This window comes from Papaver somniferum, chromosome 9, assembly GCF_003573695.1.
Source record: "Papaver somniferum cultivar HN1 chromosome 9, ASM357369v1, whole genome shotgun sequence".
NCBI lineage: Eukaryota > Viridiplantae > Streptophyta > Magnoliopsida > Ranunculales > Papaveraceae > Papaver > Papaver somniferum.
In genome coordinates, this window is record NC_039366.1 from 158675416 (window position 1) to 158688511 (window position 13096).

Genomic DNA, 13096 nt, shown 5'->3' on the forward strand with positions numbered 1-13096 from the left:
AATATCCTGCTTTGTCGAAAAGTTATTTTCCGCACTTCGAAATTCGGCTATTTACCACATTATAGAAAATTGGAACATCATAGTAATTGCTCTTCTCTACATCATAGAGTATCCTCTACAAGCCATGATTGCTCTAAGACTGTTATAGTGTTCCTCAAGTGAGGGTTGTATCTGAGTTAAACTATTACCTTCGATCATCCGAAGATTCCCAACCCCCATCCTTCACCTACTACCACAACCACCGAGAATCAGAGCCATCTACCTCATTGTCGAGTGCCTGAGAGTATGAGACACGATAGCACATTGTTTGTTTATTTCTGACTCATCTTAGTCGTCTGGATCCGACTCGTCTAGATTTGAGTGAGATCACCTGACTCATCTGGATCTGACCCAATATGTTTGTTTTTTGAGTCAGATCTGATTCAATTGACTAAAAAATGTGTGAGTCAGTGATTCTGTCCAATAACTCAGGGCTATTTTGTTACATAACACAAACGAAAACGAGTCATAAATTAGTTCTGAATCAGGTAGCGAGCCAAATCTGACTCACTTTAACAAACAAACGGTTTCACATCTGATTAAACAAACTATCTGACATTTAACTCAATACGGGTTTGGAGTTTAACTCAGATCCAGCTCGCGAGTCGGATGAAAAAAAGAACATGGCGCAGGTGTAAAAAGGACCACCGTCCACTGAAGCAAACTCAATACTCCGTTGAGTTGTTTCCTTCCTTCTTGGGCTTTGAACAGAAAACAGAGGAAAGTAGTCAATGTGAGGCCCTACACTTTCGTGGGTACATTTATTTAACTCCGTGATAAAACACCGTAACAGTCTCTACTTACACCGTCTAATTCGAAACTAGGGTTTTCTCATAAAATTTCCATCCCTGTGACCTAACGTCCGTTCCCGTCTCTCTCCGAAAATTCCTCTTCCGCTATCCCTAACCCTTTAACTTCCGTCATCAAGCTCCCCCATCAATGGCTTCTTGTGACGATGATTTCTCTCTTCTAGGCGATGAAACTCAAACTCCACCACCACCAACTCACCACCACCATCATAATAATGAAGATTATAGTGAAGCTGGATTTGGTAACAATAATGCATTTGGTGATGAGAACGAATCAAATCCATTTGGTGAAGAAGAGTCTGATCCCAACAAATCTAGGGGAAATTCAAGATCTGAGAAAAGAAAAGAACAAGAAGAACTTAGTGATGGTGGAACTACTACACCATACTCTTGTAAAAAACCCAAATCAACAACACCAAATACTAATACTCCACCACCAAATAATACTACTACAATTACTATCAGTACATCATCAGTTGGTATGGATTATAGATACAGAGGTGAGTATAGAAAAGATCGTGAAGAATGGAGTGATACAGCAATTGGTAGTTTACTTGATGCATATATGGATAAATTTGTTCAGCTTAATCGTGGTAATTTACGAGGTAGAGATTGGGAAGAAGTTGCTACGGTTGTTAGTGTAAGATGTGATAAACAAAAAGGAGGAAAAAGTGTTGAACAATGTAAGAATAAAGTTGATAATTTGAAGAAAAGATATAAAGTTGAGCTGAATCGGATGAATCATAGTGGAACTAATGTTAGTCATTGGCCTTGGTTCAAGAAAATCGAACAAATTATCGGTACTTCTTCTACTTCTTCCAAAGGTGTTTCTGACGAAGATAAGTCTCCTGGTTCTTCTGCTAGTATGCTTAGACAGCAACCTAAGAGGTATATGGTTATTTCATCAACTCTTGTAGTATCTGCAATTAGTAGTTGTTCTTGATCATGTTCTACACCACTGGATTGGAATCATGAGTATCATTTTATTTGACTAGTCTGTTACTAAGTGAAATTTGACTCATTCACACGAATATATTTAGTAAGTTTTAGCATGTTTGTTTTATTTGGTAATTCACATGATCATGGTTTTGATGTATTGTGGAGAAACATGCATCTATTTTAGGTTACTTTTGTTAATCCAAAATCTTCCAAAACCACTTGGGAAATGACTCCATTTGTTTTGGTTTCCTTAATTTGTATATCCAAGGCCTCTTAACTGGAATTTCCGTGGTTGATTCCGGTGTAGTTTGTTTGACGCCATAAATAAGAGAGTTTACCTTTTTGCGGTATTAGTTAATAATTCTTGTGAGGATGGGAAAATGTAGGGTGGAAGTTTAGGAAATGAAAATAAATTCTTAATTTTGGTATCAGGATCTAGTCTTGAAATTCTCCACTTCTGTTTATGTATTATGCTAATGATCAGTGGCCTCTCTGTCCTCCTTCTCTGTTTTGGATTAACAGTCTTCTTTTTACTGTGCGTTCTCTTTCCTGATATTAGAATAAATATCCGGAAAAGTTAATATCCCTTTGCTGGATAAAAATAATAAATTTGTAGAGGTAAACTTTTTTGCGGAAAAATGAGGTTTCTAAATTAGTCTTTGGGGTTCCATTCGTTCATTCAATTTAGACTTGTGTTCAGAAATCAAAGGAAAGCAGTCCTACATCCTAATTTATGTTTATGAAGGTTGTCGTCCAGCACTAAAAGGCTAACCACTATGGCTTTATGTGATTTTTTGTCGAGTATCTCATGTATGTTATCACTACAGGTACGCAATTATAGCACCTAGGCCCGCTGGTATGGTTAATAGCATGAACCCAAAGTCTTTGTCTACTCCTAGATGGCGAAGAGTGGTCTTCAAAATTAGTGGTGCTGCGCTTGCTGGGACTGGCCCTCAGAATATTGACCCAAAGGTGCTTGTCTTGGTGCTTTATGGAATATTTTGATGGTTTTCCATGATACCAGCATGGCTATATATCTTCCGTATATGTGGATGGTTTATTGTCCTGAGTATTTAAGTTGAATTGTAATTGGTAGGTGGTCATGCTGATAGCTAGGGAGGTTGCAACAGCTTGTCGTAATGGTGTAGAGGTATCTCCTTGAATTTCATCTGTTTATCTGTTTCCAAATGCTGTATTCTTAAAGCTGTATTTACAATTATGTGTTTAATATATTTTCATATATTCTTCATGTATTCTGTTAGGTAGCTATTGTTCTTGGAGGTCGCAATTTCTTTTGTGGGGATACATGGGTTGGTGCGACTGGCTTGGAGCGATCTGTAGCATACCAAATTGGGTAATCGGTCTTTTAAAGAATCTTTCAGTTTTTACATTTTCCCTCAATATATCTTTCATGTCTCTGGAAGTGTCAATGGAGTGAATTTCAGTGTTTCAAGGTTTTGCCAAATTTGGATATCTAATTTTTCTTCTTTTGGGGAATAATTGTAAATGTAATTAATCGTGCACCTTGTTGCCTGGGATTTGTAAATTGTAACAGGATGATGGCAACCGTCATGAACTCAGTATTGCTTCAATCAGCTATTGAGAAGCAGGGTATTCAGACACGTGTTCAAACAGCCTTCCCGATGAATGAGGTCGCAGAGCCCTACTGTAAGCGTCGGGCCATTCGACATCTTGAGAAGGGGAGAGTTGTGATTTTTGGGGGTGTTGGTGCTGGCTCAGGGAATCCACTTTTCACAACAGACACAGCTGCCGCTTTAAGAGCTTCAGAAAGTACTTACTCTTCCCCTGCCACGTCCTGACATAGTATGTTATCTTATTTTCCCATTTTGCTGGAAAATCCTGAAAACTTCATGTCTCGTTTTTCCCAGTGAATGCTGAGGCACTCCTCAAAGGTACCAATATCGATGGTGTCTATGATTGTCAGTCCAGAAACAACACCAGTACGGCCTTCGAGCACGTTTCTTATAGGGAGTTGGTTTCCAGAGGTGTAACGTCCATGGACATGATGGCGATAACATTCTGTGAAGAGAACGGAATTCCTGGTTGGTTTTTTCGCTTTCATTTCTGTTCTAGTTTTAGTTCACTTTTTATTTCCCATAATTCCCAACTAAGGTGTGAAGCGAATCTTGATTCTTGTAGTTGTAGTCTTCAATCTCCTTGAACCTGGTAACATTTCAAAAGCATTATGTGGAGATAAAGTCGGCACACTTATCGATCAATCAGGAAGGATGAGCTGATGCGTGCTGCTTTGATGCGCTGTATTATCTGGCATCAGAATTAACTCATGTGCAGTCAAAAGACTCATTCTTGAAGCAATTACCCGAAGTTAGTTATTTAGCCATTCCCTCTCTTTTCAGTTTTAGATAGTAATTAGCAGCAACACGAAGGAAATTGTGTTTCTTCGAGTGTTTTGATCGCAGTCCATTTGGTTAACTAGTAGTCCCTTGTCTCGACTTCTAATCAGGTCAATAGCAATGATGGATGCATAAGCTTCAGTGTTTACTTGTTGTAATATTTAGTCTTCCCGCTAGATGTGTCGAAACCTAATCTCATTAGAGATTTTATTTTGGGGATGTGTATAAAAAGAAAACAAATGCATCCGTTGATGTAATATTGTAACGAGGCCTCTATTGTAATAGCACTTAAGTCTGAAATACCTTGAATTTCAAGAAGACGTGTATTAAATATAGAAGTGTAACTTGAAAGACAAAATGCACTAGTTCAGTAAATGAGTTTGAGTAAACGTTCTACCCACAGGTAATATGCTTGCCAGATACAATAGTCACCACGATGATAGCTGCAAAATGTGTAACTTGGGTGTTTCTGAATCTCCAGAACATATGCTTTTACATTGTTCCTTTGCTAAAGATGTCTGGTTGCATATCCCTGTAGTGAACTCTCTTGTTTTATAGGATTCAGACACAAATTAGTATAAAGGATTGGATCACTAAATGGCTTACTACAAGCCATCTCCAAGACCATCTAGTTACTACCATGAATACTGCCCGGTGCATCTGGAAAGCCAGATGTTCCAAGGTTTTTGAGGATAAATCTTCAAACCCTCAAATAATAGCTAGAACTGCAATGAGTATTGCTGCAGAAACTGTCAATACCCTAGCCACTGTCCCCTCCATTAATATTATTAGAACTGCTTCTGCCAATGAACCAAATGAATTGATGCTGCCTCATGATTGCATTACTATATTCTGTGATGGTTCGTTTGATAAAGATACTAACAAGGCTGGCATGGTATTATGGCTATGCATTCTACATATGGATTCAGGGGCTGCAAACTAATGTCAAGGAGAAGTACCAGTCCAGAAGAAACTGAATGCTATGCTTTGTTGGAGGCTGCAAATTGGATCAAGGATAAAGGTTTCCAGAATATCTGCTTAGTTAGTGATGCCAAAAATGTTATGGCTTATTTAGATGATTGCAGAGACCAAATTAGTTGGTCTTCTTGCTCTGTTCTAGATGATTGCTTGTTTCTTTTACAACGAAAATGATATATATCAAGAGAGACTTGAACAGCCTTGCAGACATAGCTGCAAGACATAGTAGAGTTCAAAATGTCACAAGAGAGTGGTATGAGAATAATTGTCCACACTTCCTGCAAAATGCTGTAAACTCTATCTAATGCAATATATCTCTTTTCCTAGCAAAAAAAAAAGTAAATGAGTTTGAGTGGCTCTAAATAAGTAAATTGGGACAACTAAGCCACCATCACAAATCTATCAGACTGCTATTCTCATTTTTAACAATGGTAACCAAATTTCTATTTGGTAACCCCCCTATAGCAACCTTTCAGGTTTAATGTTGGTGTGATTCAACGACTGCTTACTGCTGATAAACTAGCATTGATGGAAACCAAAAACTTAACATCAGAAGCAAAGAAGAAAGTCTTTGGAGGAACTAACAGCATTCTGCATAGAGACAATGCAGGCAAGGGAAAAGTTATACAACTATTACAATCAGCGATAGTAGCAAGAACAGATGTCATTGAAGGAAACTGAGGTGGGCTCAGTAGTTGGTCATTGCATCTTCTGTGGTAACAAGAGATGGCGAGACGGAACTACGCCAATCTGAATCTTCTGCCATTGGTGACTGCTCCACTCGAAACTCCTCGATCATTTTTGCAACTTCTAACATGGTGGGCCTCATGTCTGCCTGCGGAGCCACACAAGCTAAACCAATATGAAGCATTGCCACCAATTCCTCCTCTATGTTCTTGTACCGCAACAGTTCAGGATCAAATACCTCAGCGGTCCACTCGTCCCTAACAACTGAACGAACCCAAGTTGGAAGATCAACAGCATGTTCATTCTCCTGACGTGGATTACTTGGCAAAGGATACATAGTTGGAGCCTTCCCAGTGAGGACTTCCAAGAGCAAGATTCCAAAACTGTAAACATCTGCTTTCTGCGAGAGCGTCTTAGTTTGTGCTTGTTCAGGTGCTCTATAACCTCCCAGTCTTGCAGTTGCATGAATTGGATTAAGAAGCAATGCCAATCCAAAATCAGAAATGCAAGCAACTCCATTCTTGTCAAGTAACACATTTGATGATTTGACATTTCCATGTGGCACTTTCGATTCACTATACTCTTCATGAATCCGAGCCAGCCCACAAGCTGCTCCAAACACTAAACTGATTCTTGTCGTCCAATCTAATGGAATCCTTCCAGCTCCACGATTCCCTGATTTCGGTTCAAGAAAACCACATCAAACAACAGCTTAATGGACAAATAGAACCTTTAACAGATGAACAATTGACAGTCTTTTGAGAATATGAGAACTTACCATGCAAAAGAGAATGCAAGCTTCCATTTGAAAGGTAATCATAAACAAGAAGCTTTTCTTCCTTTGCATAGTAATATGCTCTAAGACGAACAATGTTAGGATGTCTAAGCTTCCCAATGACATCCATGTACTGTTCAAATTCCTTTCTCTCACAAGGATTTGCATCTTTAAGCCTCTTCACAGCAACAGTAGATCCATCTTCAAGTAATGCTCTATACACAGTCCCTAAGTTCCCTTTCCCCAACATCTCAGCTGAAGCTCGAAGCAAATCTTCGAGCACAAACTGCCTCCTATTATCAAAAAACACAAGTTTACTTCGATCACTCGCAGTCGTTCCATCGCTTTCTCCTCCACCTCCATTACTTGCGTAAACCCTCCTTTCACCGTTATAATAACTTCTTCTACCTCTTTCACCCTTTTCCGACCCCGAATTCTCTCTTGACCCAACACAGTAAGCAACAACGAAAGAACCAATCACTAGTAAGAATACAGCATTCCCGACAACAATGGCAACAATGGAACCAATACTCAACCCTTTAGTACCAGACTCATTTTTACCCTTATCAACTACTGGTGTTGCAGGAAATGAAGAAGGGTTTGATGGAACTACAGAATTTGCTGCAGTTGCTGCAACTGACGGCGCAGACTTACTACTACTGCTAAATGAACAAGCAGGAAAAGACCCAAACCCACAAACATCTGCATTTCCAGCAAAACTCTTTTCTCCAAACTTGGCCAACAATCTCTCCGGGATCTTCCCGGAAAACCCATTGTTAGACAAGTTCAATTCATAAAGTTTAGGCAGTGAAGAAAAATCAGGAACTTGTCCAGAAAACTGATTATTCTGAAAACGGATAGTCATCAACCGAGAAAGTTTGAAAATCTCGTCAGGAATATTTCCATGGAAATTATTATCAGACAAATCTAATCTAATCAAACGCTGTAATGAACCAATTGAAACAGGTATTTCACCAGTGAAATCGTTACCAGAAAGATAAAGTAACTTAAGATTAGTACAATTAGTAATAGACAGAATTGTTGAGTTAAACCTATTAGAATGAAGATCAAGAAGACGTAGTTGGTTCAATTGTGAAAGTGAACCAATGGGGCCTCTTAAATCAAGAGAAGGAAGCGACAGAGAAGTAACTCTACCATCTATACAACTAACACCTATCCAAGAAGATAAACATGCATCAGAACCAGTCCAGTTTGAAAGAAGAGTACCATGTGTGTCTGTTTGTAAGCGGAACTGAGTTAATGCCTCTGTATCATTAAAGGTGATGGCAAGAGCTAATGAAGAAGACGACGAAAACCAGAGAAAAATGAAGGAAATTGTTAAAACCAGAGTACCCATTTTTTTGTAAAATAAAAATCTGGAGCTCAATTTCTTGGTTATAGCTGTAGGCGGGATTCAGACAGAGAGTAGGAGAGAACAAAACAAAAAGCTAAAAGCAGAACTTGACTGTGTTTTCCTGACTGAATTTACTTTTTTTTTTTGTTCTTCTTTTACTTTTTCATAAGTGGTGGGGATGATTAAAGATAGTTGGTAGTAGGGTTAGATTGGGTAGTGGGATAGAATGATGATTGTTACTGCTGCCACTCTTCTCCACTAATCACTCTCAAAAAACTCAAAGAGAAAAGGGAAATTTTATTTTGAATTTGAAGGAACAACAACCAGGCACATTTATATTTGGTGACGGAATAGGGCAAAGATTTAGAACTTTTAATTTTCTTGGGTTTGGGGTTTCAATAAATGAGTTGGTAAGATTCCTACGGTATCATAACGTTACTGCAGCTGCTCATTTACTGACTCTGGTTGTTCTGTTTTGAAATTTCAAAGGCACGCACGAGATTTTTGAAATTTGGACCAGCAACAGCCCTTGGCTGAGACAAAGGAAGACTCTATACTTTATACTCGAAAACGCTTTATACTTCTACAGTAATGAGTAAAGTAACGAGAATGAACAGAGGAAGTAATAAATAAAAATTTAAAAGAGGAGGAGAAAAGACAAACAAGATTATTATAGTCTAATTACTGACTTGAGTAGAGTATCATGTTTGTGAATTGACTCTGCTTTCAATGTAGTAGGAGGGTAGGACAGAATCGACACATGAGAAAGAAAGCTCTGTTGATGTTGTTGCTTCCTGTGTGAAGTGGTAGAGTCTACTATAAACGATTCAAAATCAAAATGAATGCAAACAATCTTTGACTTATTTCTTTTCTTTTCTGGACTCTTGCTTCTGGTAGTTTGGGATAGCAGTAAAAAATAAATAATTCTCTATAAACTGAGAAAGAATGTATCTTTCTTTGTGTGTGAAAACGCCTGGGGGAGACCAGGTTTAATGAAAACTGGCTGATTAGAACTCACTGCTTGATAATGTAATTTGGGTCCCCAATCTCTTTCCATATCATTGGATCATTTCGCGTAAGAAATTAATCATGTAAGCATAATCATATACAGAAGAGAACACATGAAAACATTCATCTCACTGCAATTGAGTGTAAGGGAGAAAAGTTTGGAGTAGGTTTGAATCAACCCATCCATTTCATATTTTGAGATGTATGAAATTTGATAAATTTTGAAATATCAAAGTAAATTTTGGTAAAACAAAAAGCTCAGCTATCTTTTTTTTTTTCCTTTGTTCTTTTGGTGAAAGGATAATTGTACATTGGAACGCAACAAGTTCACTTTAAATTTTTTACATTTTTAAAAGCTACATTGGTTAGCAGCACCATGTAACTGTAACCTTACAACTTATGAAAAAAAATAGGGGGAAGGAGGAGGTACACAAACTCGGAATCTAGTATTAGTTAATTTCCTTGAATATTTAATGATAGTGGGTTACTTAATTTCTGGAGGAAGTGCCTTTTCTATAACATGAATGTTAATGAGATTCCAGACATTTGAGACAACCCCATTTGAAAGAGCATGAAATGCTTGTTTTGCAGCCATACGATGAGTCTCTAAAGCATCGGCGTTACTAAATAGCTCAACAAGGTTTCTCAACAGGTCCGTCTGTCCAGAGACCTGCAAAGAGCAGGTTTTAATGAGAGCTTCCACAGAAGTTGTAGAATAGGGAACTTCTTCAAGTTTAGTTTCACATGGGAAAATACTTGTATAAGAAATTCTATTAAAAAGGGACGGTCAAGTTAATGAGCACTTCGTAGGAGGCTATTATGTCAGTAGACAAATATTAGGAGGATAAATAGTGAAGTTCACCAATCCGCTTTTCTGCATAGTTTCAAGCAAAAATTCCTCCAAATAGGTACCAAAAAAGAGACATATATACCTGCATAACCGATAAAGGATTTATTTGTTGCATTTCCAGGATCATACGAGAGAAGTGACCAACATAACACCCTGGGGGACAAAGATAGGAAATAAACTTTGAGCGAATGACAAGTTCCTCAGAAAATCTAGAAACTGAATTAGGCACGACACTGAACAGTAAAGTAAGAACAGATACCAGTCAAGACAGCACACCCAGCTGCAGCTGCCTCGGATACGTTATGACCAGCTAAACCAGGCAAGAAAGAACCTCCAATTACAGCTACTGGAATGATCCTATACAAGCTTCTTAGTTCACCTGCAGAAACAAATGATAACCATTGATGATCTATACCTCCTAAAAGGCTAATATATGATAAGTGTACAATGTTGGCAATTTGGGATATTTACTCCAAATTGGAAAATCAAGGCAGTGAGCCCTAAATGTAAGAGAAAGCAGTAGTTGAAATCCAGATAAACAAATATGTAGGTAAACGAACCTAATGTGTCCACTATGTAGAAATTTGTGCTGGGTAAAATCTTTTCATTACAAGACCTAAGTACAACATTAAACCCATCCTTCTGGAGTGCCTTCACAAATTAAAAGAGACGTATCAGAACCACAGAATATGTGAATACATCATTAAAATATGGTTGGTGAATGGACTTAAACTAGGGAAGATCCACACTGAAACATTCTTTATCCAAAATTCCACGAGTCTAACCATTAAGCATGGTGCAAATTACAAAAAAAAAAACTACGATGATAGAGCATCTGGGTTCGAAGTAGATTCTAAATATGACGACATAGAAATTGCAGTCATCTGCGGGATTATGAAACACCGAGATCTATCTACCAACAGAACCTTAAAATAAAAAACGCACTTAACATCAACCACAAAACTAAGCACAGTAAAATCTTATAATAAAAGAATCAGAGACATACTAGGGCCATCTGTTGTCCTAGCTGAGGATGGCGCGGAACAATAATGGTAATCACATTAGGGTACACTTGCATTAATGCTCTGTGAACCTCTAGCACGACTGCGACAAGAATATTTTACAGTTAGTGCCTTCAGGCTCCAAGCCAATGAATGATATAAAGGTGGATGTAGACACTGCTAACCTTCATCTTCACCCTTGTGTATAGATGAAGCCATCCAAACAGGCCTATTGTCAAGCCGTAGTTGTTGTAGATCTTCTAAGCATGTATTGTCTTGCATTGAAATATCAACATTATCAACAGCTGAAAGGAAAAAAAATGTGGCATTAAATGAAGATATTTCCATACAAAATCAATTAACGATTTCAGCTTCTATAGTAGATAATATATGATATTGTCCGTGAAAAGGAAAGCAGGAATTTCATCCACCAATGACAAATGTTTACCATATTTCAAGTCACCAGCAAAGTTAATAATGAAAGGTGGAGCCTGCAGCAGCTGATAGCGGATTGCCTCTACATTGCTCTGATATGGGCATTACAACCATTGATCAGTCCAGATTGCACATGACTATGGGAAAAAAGATATGCATACATGAATGTACTCATCACCAGTGGAGCAATCAAAGAAAACTTCGACAGCATCGATGAAATCAACGGAAACACTATTGGTCTAGACCAACGGTGGAAGGATTTGGAAGACATCCGAGCATTTAACAATGCCATAGTAATCTGCAAATAACTTCAGAAATGAAATTATATAACATCAGTAATATTGAATACTTGTACCAATAAGGTCTACTGACAGTAACTTTTGAGAATGAATAATGAATCAGATAAAAAGAAGAAAAAAAAAACTTACTCCTTTTTTTGTAGCACCAAAAACAAGATTTGGCCATAGTTCACTTTCCATCAGCATGACTGCGACGGGGTTCCAATACTCAAGGAAATCATCCATTGCAGAAGGAGTATCAAGGGGAGCATACTGGAATACACAACAAGACAAAAAGAATGAGAGCAACCAACCAGCAAAAGATTCAGATCCAAAATGCCAACCAACGAAAGATTCAGGAAAGCATTATCATCATTGAGAACAAGAATAAACATCTTAACAGAAAGAGGCTAGGATTCTTAATGTGGCAAGAGAATGCGAGGTTGTCGATGGCCGACAAATTTACTATATCTCTAGCAAAACCGGAAAATTAATTAACGATTATCATTACACAATCACGATTAGCAAAACCGGAAAATTTACGTAATCTCGTACAAGTAGAGCTAGGATAAAAAATTACCTGATACAAGACATCATTCGGTAACCTATCCTTAATGACTTCACTGCAAGGCATATTTATTGTTATTTATAAAAATATGACTACATTCACCATACACTATTCCACTCCATACAACATAAATTTCCAATCTCTTTTGAACGATAAATAACATTTGTGAGCTCAAACTTACAAAGCAGACGTAGTAGTAGTTGTCATCAAAATTGTAAGATTAGGCTTTTGTTGAATACAACGTCTAATCACTGGAATTGCCGCTAATCCTTCACCTGGTGATTAAGAATTCAGCAATGAGCCACTATGGCAGCAGAACTGAAATTAGGGCCCTTGAAATTAAAAAAAAATGAACCCTAAAAGGAATAAATTTTGGAGATAACCTAATGAGACAGCGTGAAACCAGAGAAGAGGACCAGGAGGACGATTAATTGAAGGATGGCCTAATCGTTCACGCCATCTAGTAGGATGTTCAAGACCTCTAAACCTCCGCCATTGAAGTTGGATGTAAATAAATGGAGATATACTGTAACTTACAGCTCTGTACGCCATGTAAATTACTTTCCCTTTGTCTATCGTTATTTTTAACTTCCTACGGATTTCCTGGTTTCCTTCTTTCTTTCTGAAAATAGATTCGAGGTTTTGTTGCAGGAAATCGGTATGTTCGCACTTCGCAGTGCAGGTTGGAAACTGGAATAGAACCGATGAATAATTTTTCAGCCTAGCTTAAACCCCCGGTATTACATCTCTCAGGCCAAGCGCTATGGGAGACCTCACTATGGTGTCCGTATTTCCCTTCTCTAAATGATACGGCTATTCTGCATCCGTATGAATAGTGTCATACGACTATTCTAGCCGTATGAGTCAACTCGTTGACTTGATCAATATGACTATTGGTTATGGGTTTAAGTCATCAGAAACAGGAGAATCACGGCCATTTCTTCTTCTTCTCTTTTTTTTCCCTCTCCACCACCCCATTCGATTTGAAGACACTCTAGTG

General features: G+C 38.1%; 3 protein-coding genes across 4 annotated transcripts; 1 reads left to right on the forward strand and 2 right to left on the reverse strand.

The window, feature by feature from the left end:
- The first annotated feature begins 838 nt into the window (after positions 1–838).
- Positions 839–4551, forward strand: LOC113310991. Its single transcript, XM_026559823.1, has 7 exons — positions 839–1736; positions 2615–2759; positions 2884–2937; positions 3050–3141; positions 3343–3578; positions 3677–3850; positions 3948–4551. Exons 1-7 carry the CDS (start codon positions 979–981, stop codon positions 4043–4045), a joined length of 1557 nt encoding a protein of 518 aa, XP_026415608.1. The 5' UTR covers positions 839–978; the 3' UTR covers positions 4046–4551.
- A 1082-nt stretch (positions 4552–5633) lies between these two features.
- LOC113313859 (leucine-rich repeat receptor-like protein kinase PXC1) lies at positions 5634–8134 on the reverse strand. Its single transcript, XM_026562644.1, has 2 exons — positions 6606–8134; positions 5634–6502 (listed from the first exon to the last, which is right to left on the reverse strand). Exons 1-2 carry the CDS (start codon positions 7957–7959, stop codon positions 5829–5831), a joined length of 2028 nt encoding a protein of 675 aa, XP_026418429.1. The 5' UTR covers positions 7960–8134; the 3' UTR covers positions 5634–5828.
- Positions 8135–9209: 1075 nt separating this feature from the next.
- Positions 9210–12880, reverse strand: LOC113309066 (probable 3-deoxy-D-manno-octulosonic acid transferase, mitochondrial). 2 transcript variants are annotated; one of them, XM_026557496.1, is made up of 12 exons: positions 12480–12880; positions 12278–12371; positions 12109–12151; positions 11679–11801; positions 11429–11548; positions 11264–11342; positions 11001–11120; positions 10821–10918; positions 10375–10465; positions 10074–10193; positions 9897–9967; positions 9210–9622 (listed from the first exon to the last, which is right to left on the reverse strand). In XM_026557496.1, exons 1-12 carry the CDS (start codon positions 12646–12648, stop codon positions 9449–9451), a joined length of 1302 nt encoding a protein of 433 aa, XP_026413281.1. In that variant the 5' UTR covers positions 12649–12880; the 3' UTR covers positions 9210–9448. The 2 variants fall into 2 exon arrangements, with proteins under 2 accessions (XP_026413281.1, XP_026413280.1); XM_026557495.1 differs by having other exon boundaries at positions 9210–9634; positions 12480–12879.
- Positions 12881–13096: the final 216 nt, after the last annotated feature.

Excerpts from the sequence above, each read along its gene's own strand:
- LOC113310991 (XM_026559823.1), top strand. The coding sequence starts at position 979 with ATGGCTTCTTGTGACGATGATTTCTCTCTTCTAGGCGATGAAACTCAA. Across the intron at positions 2,760-2,883 it reads CTCAGAATATTGACCCAAAG|GTGGTCATGCTGATAGCTAG; the intron begins GTGCTTGTCTTG and ends TGTAATTGGTAG. Across the intron at positions 3,579-3,676 it reads CGCTTTAAGAGCTTCAGAAA|TGAATGCTGAGGCACTCCTC; the intron begins GTACTTACTCTT and ends CGTTTTTCCCAG.
- LOC113313859 (XM_026562644.1), bottom strand. The coding sequence starts at position 7,959 with ATGGGTACTCTGGTTTTAACAATTTCCTTCATTTTTCTCTGGTTTTCG. Across the intron at positions 6,503-6,605 it reads CTTGCATTCTCTTTTGCATG|GGAATCGTGGAGCTGGAAGG; the intron begins GTAAGTTCTCAT and ends AACCGAAATCAG.
- LOC113309066 (XM_026557495.1), bottom strand. The coding sequence starts at position 12,648 with ATGGCGTACAGAGCTGTAAGTTACAGTATATCTCCATTTATTTACATC. Across the intron at positions 12,152-12,277 it reads ACTACTACTACGTCTGCTTT|TGAAGTCATTAAGGATAGGT; the intron begins GTAAGTTTGAGC and ends TATGCCTTGCAG. Across the intron at positions 11,549-11,678 it reads TTGGTGCTACAAAAAAAGGA|ATTACTATGGCATTGTTAAA; the intron begins GTAAGTTTTTTT and ends AGTTATTTGCAG.